The sequence below is a fragment of the Lemur catta genome, chromosome X, assembly GCF_020740605.2.
Source record: "Lemur catta isolate mLemCat1 chromosome X, mLemCat1.pri, whole genome shotgun sequence".
Lineage (NCBI taxonomy): Eukaryota > Metazoa > Chordata > Mammalia > Primates > Lemuridae > Lemur > Lemur catta.
In genome coordinates, this window is record NC_059155.1 from 69,839,330 (window position 1) to 69,855,587 (window position 16,258).

At 39.4% G+C, this 16,258-nt stretch overlaps 1 protein-coding gene across 1 annotated transcript in view; it reads left to right on the plus strand.

Moving 5' to 3' along the window:
- NLGN4X (neuroligin 4 X-linked) overlaps window positions 1-16,258 on the plus strand; it is a 262,042-nt gene that overhangs the window by 138,278 nt on the left and 107,506 nt on the right. Inside the window, exon 3 of the mRNA XM_045538117.1 lies at window positions 3,253-3,405. Coding sequence (XP_045394073.1) covers window positions 3,253-3,405 — 153 coding nt within the window. The remainder of the gene's footprint in view (window positions 1-3,252; window positions 3,406-16,258) is intronic.

The window sequence follows — 16,258 nt, forward strand, 5'->3', positions numbered from 1 at the left end:
TTTTTCAAAGCTCAACCCTGATGCATGAGTTTATATCTATCTATCTCTCTATTTTTTTTTAATTTCAATCTGTTTTTCTTCCCCTTATTTAAAACTAGTACACTTCCGTGTGCTTCTTTATTTTCTTCTTGTATGAAAACCACTGTCATTTTTAATCCCAGTTTTCATGTAAAGGACTGCAAATCATTGTCAGAGTATAAACATTGTTTCTAGACCTGAGATGACTAACAAAAATGCTATTTACAAGGAAGCCCACCTTTTTCCCCCCCTTTTTTCTTTTCATTTTTTTGGCTTGGTCACAAGAAAAGAAGATGGAATTTTAAAACATGCATGTATACTTTCTTTTCTTCTTTCCAGATGTTATTTTGTAAGTTAAGATTATATTTTTGGAGCTTTGCTCTTATTAATTCTTTTTATAAACTGCAAAACTCTGCCACATCTCAGTAGAACTTTGGGGGTTTGGGGAGGGGCTGGAATTTCAGTTTTGTTTTTTTCTTTTCAAACCTATTGATTCCAAAATAGGTTTCTAAGAAGCTGCTCACAGTGAAGTACATAAAAAAGTGTTTTAACGAGGTTTTAACGAGGTGTTTCTTTCAGGACAGCCTTTCAGCAGCATGTAAAGAATAAAAAAGAGAGAAGTATTTCAGAATTGAAAAAGGACAGAAATCTAGCTATGTGCATCTTTCTTTTCACACCAGGGCTGTTTTAAAAACACATTTTTCTCCCCAAAATGTTTTGTTGCTATGAAAACTTTGTCTGTAAGGCTCCCAAATTGCTCGATAGATTATCCACCAGAAGTGAAATGTGTTTTTTTTAAAGACGGAACGGAGAAGCACCCAAGCAACTAACTAGCACACTGTATTCTGCCTCTTCCATAGAACACATGCTTTAAAAATCGAGAGAAACAACCCAATAAATAGTACTAAAATAAGCCTGTACTTGTTGCAAAGGCTCTGTAGCATGGGTAAAAGCACGTTTTTTCCATCTGCACAGCAAAATGCCTGGAAGTCCGTTTATTTTCCTTAAAGGATAAGGCCCCTGATGAAGCTCTTGGTCTCTGGTCAAAAGGGAGTAGTGAGTTATCCTTGCTGGCCAAGCTGGCCAAGCGCAACTTCCTCCTTTGTACCAATTGCATGTTGTTTTGCCCTTTTTGCTTTCCTTCATGAATCAACCACTCTCCACAAAAAGAAGTCTGGCTAACATTCCCTCCAACCCTGGTCTTCTGTTAACATTATTACTATTATTATGATTATTATTTTTTATGGACCTTGAAGTTCATAGAGCTGTCTTGGCTCAAAGAGCTGTCCAGAAGAGATCTCTCCTGATGGCATTCAAATATCCAAATCTACACCTGCCTCAGGTACCTCTCCTTTGGTGAGGACATCTGACATTTTTTTGTTCAGTGTCTAAAAATAAAGTGAAATAAACATTGCTTCTCTTAGTGCTCTCATCTGTTCTAGTGCTGTAATCTGCATCATGCCCAGATCTCTCTTTTTCAGATATTTCGTTTTGATCGTTGGGATCTGTTTTCATGATGCTCACCTTGAAAGTTTATTACCTTTAGGATGCCATCTAATTTTCACTAAATCTAATAAACTGTGATCCTTTTAAACTTCGAATCAATACGGCAATCCGGTTATTACCTGGGCAAATTCGAGAGAAAGTAGTTCTATATTTCATGAAAGGTAAGAGATGCTCATGTGACATATAGTCCAAGAGAACATCGTAGAGCAGCCCTTCAAAATCTCTGCTTATTCCCTTTTTCCACAAGTTAGTAGCCGGCAGCCAATAACGGTAAAATAAATGACAACAAAAATAGCAAATCAGGAAAAGAAAGAGACAGTGCATCACGGGAAAATCCCACGTACTATATGATGAATAAATGATTAATAGAGGATTTTTTACTTTATTTTTAAATTTTATATGAGAAAATAAAAGACACTCGTGTGCTCTGGATTAAATACCTGCAAATACTTGGGAAACGTGACACTTTGTTTCTGTACTTCACTGTGACCAGTGAGTTTCTCTTGTCTTCTGTACACACCTAGTAAAACTGTGATCATAATTCATTCTAGTCAGAGCCATCGTCCATATGATGGTAGTTCCTTTCTTCAACATTCCTTTCCGTTGTCTCAAAAGTGTCCCCATGAATTAGGAAAGAATAAAACTTTACTGAAGAAAAAAATGAAAATAAATGTATAGGTCCATGTTTTTTAAATAACATACAGATATTTAAATGATTTATACACACATGCAACATGTACACACATCCATGTCTATATATATATATATACATATATATATACACACAGAGAAATATTCATAGGTGAGGTCATTCTTTCCCAAAATTAAATATAGGTCTAATGGCTGATTAATATTAAGCAGGTTATTTAATCATAATTTTTCAGAAAGCAGGCTGTACAGTCTCCAGATTTCTCTCATCATAGATCATGTTTTAACATCATTGCTAATTAAAATAATAAAGTAATTACTCAGAGTACTCATTGGTTGCAAATCACAATGTCAAAAGTATTTAAATAATTTTGTCTTGAGTTTGGATTCTTTTGCCATTTTTTATTACATCTCTTTCATTTTTGTCACTTCTATATGTGGGTTTAATACTGCAATCAACAGAGCTAAGATGCCTTGCTTGGGCATCTTTTTTTCCCTTTTCTGTTCCATTAATAATTTTTAACCATTTATTTACTTTTTGTTATCATCTGTCTGGTATTGATAGTTTATAATTTCACTTCTTTTATGTTTTTATTGTCAGATTAAAGATGAATCTATACACTCACCTGCGAATTAAGATGGCAGTGATATTAAAACTAATTATAATTTTCAAGTTGACCTTACATTTAATTAGATGATAAAATACATTTATCAAGGATGCCATGTGCTTTTTCTATTTAAATCTCATTTTAGGACTTGAGGGAAATTTAGGGAATATGCACTTTATCTTAAACCTTTTCTATTAGTGCTTCAGTTATACATAGACGCCTACACAAGCATATGACTCCAAATGTCCATATGCTTCTCAAAATATCATTTCTATGAATAGAAAATACAATAGCATTGGCCGTTTTCCTTAGGCACCCTTATGAAGGCTATCCCAGGCACAAAAATCAATGTGATTAATTCCACTCAAAAGTAGGAAAATTAATCAACCTCCCTTGCTCTTTCTTTAGCATCAGTGAGTCAGTGTGATTTTTTTTTTTTTTATTGTATATCCTTACTTGGCTTTTTTTCCAGATATCCATGATCAGAACAGCAAGAAGCCAGTGATGGTCTATATCCATGGTGGCTCTTACATGGAGGGCACAGGCAACATGATTGATGGGAGCATTTTGGCGAGCTACGGGAATGTCATCGTGATCACCATTAACTACCGTCTGGGCATCTTAGGTAAGTGATTGCCTCGTGAGAAATGCCGGAGCAGGAGACCATGCGGAAGGTTTGCTTTTTCATTTTCACAGGGCTCATGGATATTAGGCGTGTTACTCCAATTCCTGGATAATTGTGCCTTGCAGTGCTGACTTGGTGTGATTGTATACATTCCTTCCTTTTACTGTGTTCATGCAACATTGTTATTTTGTAGTTTTGTTTTTAGCTTGCGGTTGTTAATCCAGTAATTTCATTTTGTTGGGACCTGAATTCCTCCTCAAACCAACACAGTTGTCAAGGTCATCAGGGTAAAATGAAATTTTATTTAAAGCACATTTCTTCCTTGGACTTCCATGAATATGTGTTCATCTATAAACCTATATAATGAACACATATTTGGTAATAGCATAGTTGATAACAACCATGGATATGAGCTTTCTTTTCTGGTTGTACAGTTGTATGAATCAGTGTATTGTGTGCAGGAAAATATTTTATCCAGTTTCTTGATTATGTGCCCATGTGGGGCCTTGAGATCTTCTGTGGTGTTGGTTGTATTGAATCTGCATGCGAGGGAACAGCACGTATTTGATTTTTGTTCCATTTTATTATTTATGATTAAAAGGCATGGACTAAGTATAGGGAAATTCAAGCTTAGGTCTACATTGTTTAGGTGTGTCATTCCTTTTGCTCTGAGTGTGGGTTGGAAAATTATACATTTCGGGGATAAGATTTCAAGATTTACCTTCCTAGGTAGCTTTGCCTGCTGTGGCACAGTTCGTTCATTAATGCTCCTAGACCTATGTGAACACGTTTGTTTTCAAGGCAAAATTGTATTAAAGGGGTGCAGAAAATGAAGTTTTTAACAAGTTAGCCATGAGAAAGATGTGTGTGTTGGTTGCAGTGTTGTTACAGTGCAACGCAAGATATAAACTGAAATGGACTCATGGAATTTTGTCAAACAAGAAATATGGCTGAAGATGCTTTCTTCAAATAGGTAAATATTACCAAGCCTACTTTATTTTTCAATGAGATGTTTTAATTTCATTCTGAGTGTTTCTTTCTCATTCCTATGTGAAAACATTAACCTATAAGAGACCCCAGGAAGTGGTGAAGTAGAGACATGCATTTCTGGCTTAGACATGCAAATCACCTACTGGTGTTCCTAAAGGTGTGTCTTTGGGAGCCTTGATAAAGTACTCAACATTCCAGGCTGGTTTTTGCATTACAGAAAAACAAAAACAACAGGAACAATAAAACACCCTTAGTGTCGTGAATCTTATTATTTCATGGTTCTATGTCATTTTCTTTTTTCATAGTTTTCTATGTGCTAGATTTTGTGGAATAATTTTCATGCGCTTTTGCAGAAAGTTGACTTCATGTTTCTCTGAATGTTTTTCTGGCTAGCTGGTTTGGCTACTCCTGTTGGAAACAGGAAATTGTTGTTTCCTGATGTTTCACAAAAGGTCCATTCTACCAAAGAGGTGGGAAGAGGAAACTCCCCGGAGGGCCCTGCAGGGACCTCTTCCAAGGCAGCAGTGTGTGGGCTGCACGCAGTGTGGCCACATGGGACAAGGCTTTGGGCACCCTCCTCGGAAGGAATTAGTGGGCAATGAGCACATTCTCGCACTGGTGGTATTGCAAAAGGTTCCTATGCATGCAGGATGGGTTGATGTTACTGATAAGATTGGGTTCCAAAAGAAACTGATTTCCTTTTCCTTCTAAAGCAGCCAAATTGTATCAAGCAACTCTACACTGTGTTATCTTATCCCCCTTCCTGAATCAAGTGCAGATCTTGCATTGTAGTGGGGGAATTATATGCATATATGTGTTAGGAAAAAAGGAAAAAAACAAAAAACCCCCAAAAATGTTAAATCTAACTTTTGCTTTGACCAGTTAAAAAAAAAATCCTGATAAGATACCAGAGAACTGCAAAAGTGCTGGAGAGGAAATAAAAGCAGCTATTTAGCATCTCTATGCCGGCCTATTTACATTCCACCAAGGAGCCTCTGTGGACCAGGAAAGCGCCACAGACCCCCTTTATGTGATGGGGTGAAAGGTCCCAGCTTTGCAGATTATGCAGGGTGGTGACTGAGATCGTGGATCTTGCATTTACTGTTGTCCTCTTGAGAAAGGTTAGGCAGCGTTTACTTTTTACTTGTGGGGAAACTACTATTATTGGTCTTGAAAAAATATTTTTAAACCTTTGACAGCTAGATATTTAAAAAGTCGATTAAATAAAATAGTGCAGCATGCACTGCAGTGGGGATTTTGGTGAGTGCTTTTTGTATGAAGAGACTGGGTTTTCGGGGAAAAATTGAAATAATCCATGAGGTGTTTTTTTTTCTTCCAATAAAAGTAATAAATGTTGAATGCTATTTTCCTACCTAAGGAATAGAAAAAAAATATTGTTTCAGAGTTTTTTTTTTTTTTAGTGGAGTAACAGATGCTGTTTTCTTACCCAAAAAGAGGGTTAAAAAAGATGAAACATGCGAAAAATGGAACCACGGTGCTGGCGTTCTAAAAAACATAGAATGTAGATGAGACAGACATTAGCTGGGATCTTCCCTCTACTTCTGTGTTTGTGGTGTGGCATTGAGACAGTCAGCTAACTTTTCCTGCGTCTGTTTCCTCAGCTGTAGAAGGTGGTGACTTTCCCTCTCTTGCAAGGTGTTTGTACAGTATAAGGCTTCAGTGGTTCAAAACATCACACTGTATGTACCCTATAAGTATATCATATGCACAATTATTTGTCAATTAAAACTAAAATTTAAAAAATTGTATGTACAGTATCAGTGGATTCATGTAGGTGAAATTGCATAGCCCATGAATGCCAGCCGGCATACCCAGTCACACTGTGATTTCCATTGCTATTAATATCACTGGACATCATATTAATACCTCTGTTGCTTCACAGTAAGAATTGCAACTGGCCCAATTTGCAATGGCTAATATCTATCAAATCTTGGCATCCAAACTGAATCACCTTAATTAAAGTAAATCATTATAAGACACTTCTAGACATTAAACAGAGTGTCATCATCCTTGCTTTTTGAAGTATGAAGGTTTTTTTTTTTTTTTGTTCAAATCAGAACTGTGCAGCCCAATCTTGCTAGCCATTGACCATATAATTTATGATCCAATCCAGGGCATGTTTGACAGTCGTTCATATATGATGAATACACTGTCATTGTCCCAGGCAAATTGGGTTGTATCATCATAGCTATAAAGTAATTATTTATACCTACATGAGGCATTCTGTGATTGAATATGATTGAACGAGTGTTGTTTTTAAAGAAGCTACTGTTCTGTAAACATATTTCTTATTTATTCTACTGTACACCTTTGTCATTAGGAAGGCACGCATATCTGTGACTTTGAACCCCTGACGTTCACCAGGGCCCCCCAAGTTAGCCACTGTTGGAGTGTATGGTGTTCCTACCTGCTAAGGAGAAACCAGCCAAAACCTGCTCCCTCTCAGTCATTTACCTCACAGCATCCATAGATATCATTTATTCCTGAGAAAATTAGACATTAATCTAGGTGATAAACTCTCAAAACAATCCCATCAAGAGGGAACCACAGAGATCAAATCTGTGCATCCCCACAAGGTCGTTGCAGGATGAATCCTCTCCTCTCTATCTTAGCCCCTCACTTTAGGATAACTTGAGTTCTGTCAATTAAATCTGCTGTTTCGTTTTGTTCTTCTTAGTTCATGATAGCCCAGAGACCTTCCATATGAAAGAGAATGCACCTTACTGATGCTTCCTATTGGAAACACCTGGAATTTATTTAGTTATGGCTTTTGCCTTCCTCATTCCCAGTGAATAGTCTCCAAGTTGGCATGCCTTCACATCTCCAGCTGGTTCAGTCTACTTCCATTCAAATATTCATTGCAGTTTTGCTCGCTTGGGATTATTGCCTTTTTAGTCATCCTGCAATGTGATACCTCAAGTGTGCTGAGCTGTGTCGTTGTTTCAAAATAGCCCCTAACTATACCCTTTGGCATCAACTCACTGAGCACCTGCTGTATGGCCGGCACTGGGTTGTTGTCGAGGTTCCTTCACTTAATCCTTATAAACTCCCTTGGCGAGGTGACCCGCATCTTGCCTAGGAAGAAAGGAAGGCTTGCAGGTGACGCAGCTGACTCATGGTGTTGCAGCGGGGAGTGATCAGCGCTGGCATGGGAGCCCAGAGCTGAGTGACGCCAGAGCTCTGGTTCTTACCACACGCACCTCACCTTCAGCCTTGCCGGTCAATGTCAAGTATGGATTCACAAACTGGATTCACAAACTGCCGAGAGCGTTAGGAAACTGGTTCTCACTTTGGCATCCGATTTAGCTTCTATAATTATACCGAAAGAAATACTCTTACGGCTGACCCAGATACACAATTCTGATAAGATGCTTACAAGAAATTTTATGTTCCTCAGAGTGGATTGCTGATTTATTTCCATCCAGTCACTATGGATGGTTCATTACGGTGTGCGAGGATGGTGACACCAGCCCCAACATGGCATCTGTCACATCTAACCTCTTCAGTGCCACAGAACTAATGCTTTACCAGTGGGTTTGGTCTCCAACTGCCCGTGCCACTCTCACTGGCAACTTGTGGTCTGTTGCCCATCGATGGAGTTAAGACCGTTCCTCCCTGACAGTTAGTGTACGGTTTTGAGAAACGTTGCCCACGGGATGATATAACTGACTTTTCTTAAGGATTATAAAAGATATATCTGGAACATCTTATAATTTTTCAGATAGTGTAGCTATCCTGAAAGTTTTTGCCTCAGGGAAGCCTGTGCCTTGGTCTTCTGAGGTTGTTTTTCTGTGTAAGGTCATACATTGCATAAACCTATTAGTTGCTTTGGAGTCATAACTTTGAATACAAGACAGAAATGGTTCAGCACACGGGCAGTTGGCGTGCATAGCAGAAACAGCCTCTGAACGATCAAGTCGGATGGCTTAAGCCATGTGCATGCTCCACCCCCTACCTGATGGTGTGGTCCTCTTCCCTGTCTGGTCGCCTTTGCAGGGTCTTGCTTTTCCTCTGAAATTGAGGGAGGGTGGGCTGGGCTTTGAGGGAGCTCTATGGTATCAGCCAGAGCAGTCTCACCTTTGCACGTTAGATATATTGGTCATCCGCCTAAGATTCCACTCAACAAAACGAGACTGGAAATTGTGGGAAGAGAGGACAAATAAGTTCCTCCTAAGATTTCTGATCTGAATTCCACCTGTCTGTCTAGACTCTTCTTCGTCTCTGAGCAGCACCCTTCCCTCTGGGTGTGGGGCGGGACCCTCTCTGGAGTGGGGGTCTCGTGACCTACAGCCAAACAGGGTAGTCAGAGAATTTCCTTATGGCCAGTTTTGCACAGCGTAATTTTAAGTTTTATGGCCGGCTTTCAGAACCGGGGTTTCTGTGACCCACCTCAGGAAAGAGGGATTCTAGTTTCCATGACTAGCCTTGGAGGAGAATGGGACACAGACAAGACGACAAGAGAAGGTCAGAGAGAAACCTTTGTTTCTGAGCCCTCCCCTTTGGGGTATTTTTCTGAACGACAACAGTGTGTGTTTGTGTGCAAGCATTTTACAGCAGTGAAGATTTAGTGAGTGACTGTAATATACCTGAAGCGCATCTGCTGAAAAATGTCAAGTTATCCTGCAGATGGTCCTTCTCTCATTTGGGAGTTAAAAGTTGTTTCTCTTTATTTGATACATTCACTGTTTTATTTCTTTTTCTAACATTTTTTTTCTCCTTTTCTTTTTTTAATGCGTTATGAAGGATTTTCTTTTCACTTACAAATGGAACACATGTTATGTCCCACATCAAAAGTTCCTAAGCGTACAGGTAAAGAAAAAAACATCATTTCCCCCTTGGGGGAATCAACCTGTCTTGATGCTGCTCTCTGGGCTTCATTAGAATCCCTCTTCTCTCTTGCTTTGATGAAAACCTGTCAGATTTCCCCTGAGCTGATTGCTGTAAATGGCCCAGGTTGACTGGCAAAATCCCCTTTCTCTGAAAAGAGGACCTATGCATTCTTGAAAGGAAACTCTGCAAAAAGTTAAAGGGGGAATGGGAGAAAGGAAAGTTAAGCATTGCACCTAGGGAGAAATTAACACAAGCTGAGGGATAAAAGAAGTCCTGAGACAAGGTGAATGGAATGTGACCACTCAGAACCAGGAAACAGAAACAAAAGACAGAAAACGAAGGAAGCCCCTGGAATAAGACCCTTTGTGAGGTGGGTGGCCAAGGTTATCTGGGGGGGGTTGGAGGGACTCCCTGCTGTGGATAACATAACAATAGGATGGATGCCATTTGAGAAGGCAGGCTGGTTACAGCTGCTCCAACCCAAAAGTTAGGAGATAAAGAAAAATAAGGCATTTTTCCAAAGGGAAAGAAAGCAAAGCGTTATCTTTCATCATCTTCATGAATAGGTTTCTATGCATTGCATGCCCATTTGGAAACACCGTCATCCCATCAGGGTTGTTGCTAAGGTTGAGAGGAATGGTCACATCTCTGGGGGCGGACAAAATCGCGGTCATGTTTTGCTCTGAGAATGATCCTCTGCTTTGGGCTTTCTTCTTCTGCCTCCTGGTGGCTAACGGCGCCCACTGCAGTCACTGCATTTGTTCAGCCGAGGCAGAGGACTGGGGAAATCAGAGATGAGTCCCTGCTCTGTGTTCAGGACCTGAGAGGCAAATGCCAACAGAGATGGATACTCTTGCAGTGGGGCCAGGACTCTCTCCTGAGTAGGAGGTGCCACTAGTGTGATTGCTGACTGAACAACAGAGCACAGGGGCTGTCCGGTCCTGAGTTGGCTCCACTGCAAACGGAGACAAACGATGTGAAGGTATTTTCTGCGTGAAGAAAATCAGAGAAAGCATTGGAGAGAACCTAGAAAAGAAGGTTTTTTGTGTGTGCCTTTTTTCCCAATTCATTTAATTGACAAATAAAAATAAAGTTTGTTTAGCATGTACATAGTGATGTCTTGAAACACTTATATATTATGGGCTAAGTTGAGCTAATGAACATACACACAGCCTCAAATGTTTAACATTTTTTTCTGGTGAGAATACTTAAAGTCTATCCTCTTAGCAATTTTTTAGTATACAGGGTGTCCCCAAAGTCACTATACATAGGAAAAATGGGAAATTGTAGCTAAATGTACCTTTATTTACAAAATATTCATTACAAAATTTTCTGTTTGTATGGAGACTTTTGGGACATCCTGTACAATACATTGTTATTAAGTGTAGTCACCATGTTTCACTGTATATTCTGGAACTGATTCCTCCTGTCTAACTGACACTTTGTAACATCTGAGAATATCTTCTCCCATCTGCCCTCCCACCCCGACCTCTGATAACCACAGTTCTGCTCTCTGCTTCTTTGAGTTTAACTAGTTTTGCTCCCACGTATAAATGAAATCATGCGGTATTTGTCTTTCTGGGCCTGGCTTATTTCTGTTAACATAATGTCTTTCCAGGTCCATCCACGCTGTCCCAAATGGCAGGATTTCCTTCTGTTTTAAGGTCCAATAGTATTCCATTGTGTGCAGATTCCACATTTTCTTTTCCTGTTCGTCTAGTAATGGTCACTTCTAAGTCCATAGCGTGGCCGTCGTGAACAGCTCTGTAATAAACACGGGAGTGCAGATATCTCTTCAAAGACTCTTGTTTTTAATCCCAAATGCACGAAACTGCCAACTAGCATGTTTCATGCAACAGAGGATCTCCTTGATCTACTTATAAATGATTCATAATTTCTTTTTTTTTTTTTTTTTGACAGAGTCTCGCTCTGTTGCCCAGGCTAGAGTGAATGCCGTGGTGTCAGCCTAGCTCACAGCAACCTCAGACTCCTGGGCTTAAGCGATCCTACTGCCTCAGCCTCCCGAGTAGCTGGGACTACAGGCATGTGCCACCATGCCCGGCTAATTTTTTCTATATATATTTTTAGTTGGCCAGATAATTTCTTTCTATTTTTAGTAGAGATGGGGTCTCACTCTTGCTCAGGCTGGTCTGGAACTCCTGACCTCGAGCGATCCACCTGCCTTGGCCTCCCAGAGTGCTAGGATTACAGGCGTGAGCCACCGTGCCCGGCCGATTCATAATTTCTTAAAGGAAGTTTGAATTTTATTTTTACATGCACAGCCATACGTGGAAATCAAAATGTTCAGACACACCTTCTAGAAGGATCTATTCCATCAATACATAATTCCCAGTTAATTGACACCAGAGTGTCATTTAAGCGTGAGTTAATAATCTCAGAGAATATACCTTAACAAATGTTCTTTCCTGGAAAATTTTGCATTCAAAACAGTCGCTGAAGATTATTCATTCTAAGACATAACATCACTGTCTCTCTACAGCACGCCTTCTTTGTTTTGCTTTCTCATCTGGAGTATGAAGGCTTGCTCATTTTTTTTTTTTTTTAGTTGATGAAGGTGAAGTGCTTTGTCTCCTTGGGGACAAAAGGGTGTAAGCGTTACTCTAAATAAGAGTGTGATGGGTATCCCAAGGGATGCTGGAATGTTCTGAAGAGAAGCATTGAAACTGAGAACCAAAGTACATTATTAGCTTGATTGGAGTGAGCTGGGAATTAAGATTCCAGTGAGAAATGTCAGCAAAATGATTTTTAAACAATCTCTAAACGACAAAAGCCTGAAGCTTCTACCTTCCCTACATATACCCAAGAAATTAGTCCTTTTAATTCCGATAATAGAAAATGTCTAGCAGCAATCACAGTGGGAAATGTGAATACTACTGAGGGTGAGAGAAGTCATGACTATAGGAATTCTGGCCTGAGGATGATATTTCTTTTTCTGACATTTGCCTGCAAACCTGTACTAGCAGGGGCAGTTCTACAAGAAGCACGAATATACGCATGTGCACATGCATCATAAAGCTGATACCATGAGGGGTGTGTTGTGTCTTACTCTCCTATTTTTGCCAAGTCCCACATCAATAAGTCATTGGCTTTATGAAAACAAACCTTACAGAATGCAAAATACAGGTGCAAAATAAATTTCCTAGGGGCTAAATAGTAACCCAATTATAGCAGCTCCGCCCTGCATTTAGGAATATGAAATTACATTGTAACATATTGATTGACAAGTCCACCCGTATGCTTGGGGTACTTTCTCCTTTGATATAGAAATAATAATAATAATACCATTTTTGAATGAGGTATGCAATTCTCAGTATAAAAAAATCAGAAATATTTAGAATGCTCAATGCAACATTACTTTGATGTTATATTTGATACAGATAAGCTAGGGCCTTTACAAAGATAAATCACTAGAAAGCCTCTATTGATTTGGTTAATTATTTGAGATTGCATGCATTGATTTCACTCTAAGCATAATGGCATTTATTATAGGCTCAGATATCACAGAGAGAAGGCTGCATCCTGTTATAGGATTATAGTCATAAACAGGTGAGTAGGATAAACACATTACAAAGGTAAACATTTCAGTCCCGGCCATTGTGGGCATGAGCCTGCCTGTAGTCCCAGCTGTAAGGGAGGATCCCTTGAGCCCAAGAATTCAAGGCCAGCCTGGACAACATAGCGAGACCCCACCCCTAAAATAATCATTTCCATATAGATAAGCATGATATGCTCTCACAGAGAAATATTAGGAATTGTGCAAAAGAAAACTAAGCTTTGTACTGGTGTTGGGAGAACATTTTGGAATGACAAAGTATGTCCCCTTAGCTTTAAGAAATGTTTTCTAACATTCAAAGTATCATCTTCTCTTCAATAAAATACTACAGTATCTGTTTAGATGCCCAAATATGCTCCTGGACTTATGATGGAACTATGTCCTGATAAACCTATTGTCAGTTGAAAATAGCATAAGTCAAAAATGCATGAATATACCTGCCCTACCAAACATTCTAGCTTAGCCTGGCTGACCTTAAACATGATCAGAACACTTACAGTAGCCTGCAGTTAGGCACAGTCATCCGTCACAAAGCCTGCTTTATAATACAGTGTTGAATATCTGACGTGATTGCCCGAACACAGTACACTGTAGAACGTGGGTTGTTGACCCTGCTGGTGCTGTGACTGCCTGAGACCGGCCTGTCTCTGCCACTGCCCAGCATCTCGAGAGAGTCTCCTACTGTGCTGGGAAAAGATCAGAATTCAACATTCCACGTATGGTTTCTACTGACTCCGTGTCACTTTTGCACCATCGTAAAGTCAAACAATCATAAGTCAAACCATCGTAAATCAGGGACCATCTGCATACACAGTTCACTCTAGTCTAAACAGGTAGGTAGTAAAAATGCATTTTTATAAATCTATCCTGGGTTTTTTAAACACATGGAAGGCTACCCCACCAGAGTGACTCTGTTCAATATATCTCTGAACCTCTAGGTGTATTTTTCCCTCGTTGCCATCTCACTTTAACCTCTAAGCTTGAATTTATAATATCACTCAGAAGTAGCATTCATTCTTCCTCATACTTCTTCGCTTAAACCATGTGTGGAGTTTGCCATCTTTACAAAAATGGATCTTGATTAAATGCCTGACATCGCTGTCTCTTTTACCATGGTGTTTTTATAGAATGCAGTGGCATCGTCATAGCTCACTGCAACCTCAGACTGCTGGGCTCCGAGGTTCATAGAGGTTTACATAGAGGTCCAAGCTATATGTAGCCCACATATATGTTTTCATGCTGGATGACGCCTGGGTTTCCACTTACCAGCCCACACTCCAGTAAGAGGATCTGGGGACATTCTGGAACTCATCACCTGCTCGAACCCTTTCCACTCTCAAAACGTGTGCCTTTGCTCCAGCAATGTGTAGAGCTATATGTCACACTGTCGTCTTAAATTACGAGACTATAAATATAAAGCAAAACCTTTTTACCTTGCTCTATCCTTTCGACTCTTTCCCTCTATTATTAAATCTGATTGCGGATGCTCATTAGTGTTCTAACTTGGAATTGCCATTTGGGAATGTGCCATCACAAAATGGAGCTTACTAAAAATTCATATCAAAGACGAATGCAGGTTTTCAGAGAAGGGGCTTATTCAAATACATCTCAAGTTTTGGAGTGACTCACAGACTTTTAATGAAATGAATGGCCTTGCGATGCCTCATTGTTTCTTTTCAAACTCATTTGCTTTCCACCTGCCCTTTAGAACAGCTTTGATTTCCTGGAATCCAAAGTTTTTGAGATGGTGTTATTGAAGGTTTTTACTCTTGCCCATCATTACTGTGAAGAGATCATTTAACTCCCTTTTCTGGTTTTAAAAACAAGTTAATGATGATGACGACGTAAGGTGTGTGCACGTCAGGCAGGTGTTGTTGAACATGATGGTGTCTCTGCGGTTTGACTCACGAATGCTGCCTTGGCCTCCACCGGTGGTAAAACCTATATTCTGCTGAGATCCGACTTTAGGCCATGGATTACAGAACCAAGATGGGCACAACAATGACTAAACCCCATGAGCTCTTAGTCCACGGATTAACGGGGTGATTTATTTTTTTCTTTCAGATGATATCATCTTATAATACCCCCCGCAGAGTGTTTGGCTAGTGGAAATAAAAGAATCCATTAATGGGAAATTCTTCAGACTTTTAAAAAATTTTCTAGGACAATACCAGAGAATCCTACTTTAGAAGCAAAGACACATGTTTCTGAATTTTAGATCGTGGGTATTGGTAGAGATTTGTTTGAATAGAAATAAATTTGGCTTGCTTTTGGCCAACATCAATTTCCTCGTGTGCCACAGGTTGGCAACATTATTCATTTAAATATAACGGATCTTGTGAGTAAGATTACCAGTGGTTTTTGATAATACCATCGTTAATCTTCTTTCTTTACTGTTTTATGTGGGAGAACCTCTTTACTCTGAGAGATTTTATATTGGGGAATAATAGTCCTGGCGCAAGTATAGATTCATAGATTATCAAACACTTTAGCATATGGATGGAACAGTGCAAATAAGATATATTATTGATGATTTGAATTTACTCTTTCTTTCATTTGCAGTGGTATTTCTGTTTCTGTTAGCTTTTGAAGGTATTAGTGGTATGAAGTTAGTAGTGCTTGCCTTTTATAATTTATCCTGGAGGTCATTGATTCGAAGTTCAGATGTGGGGACCTTCCTATTCTTCTTTCGCAAATAGAGATTATAGCAAGTCAAAATGAGTAATTGCTAGATTAATGTAGAGAAAGAAATCTGGGATACTCATATTATCCAAAAAGTATAATAAAGTATTAATGTAGAAAGCATTAATCAATTATAACAGAAAGAAGTCTCTGTGTTGCAGTCCTGGAGGCTGACTGAGCCAGGGGTTAACATTTTAATTGCAGCTTCCTGGAGGAGACCTGGGGGGGTCTTATGGAAGGGGTCTACAAGCAGGAAGCATACCCCCCACCCCAGAGTTCCTGAGAGCAGCATTAACTAACAAGCAGAGAAGTGTTTTCTGACCTTAGCAGTCAGCATAGTAACTTACTTGCTACATGAATGCAAGTTTTGCAGTCACATACGGGTACTCCCACCTGACATTAGCCCTGCTTCACTAATCTTCCTCAGTCAGAACATGAAATTTCAGCCTCTTGTCCCTGTTTAGCAATATCCATCCCACTTGCTTTACTCCATGATCACCATAGAATTCAAAAAGAAAATTTGAGAAGAGATATAATAGCAGAAAAATGCATGATAGAGACTTATGATTTAGATGTGTCCATTCTGTTGACAAAGGTCAGATTCTGTTGGATCCGACTGAAATAAACATCCTTGGTCTTTCAAAAGTGGTTGACGTTTTCATACATATTCCCAATGGCTTGGACAATCCACCACATTTTACAAAGGTGGAAATTAAACTTTGTGATCAGAGTCATAGAATTTGACAGTGGCAGAAG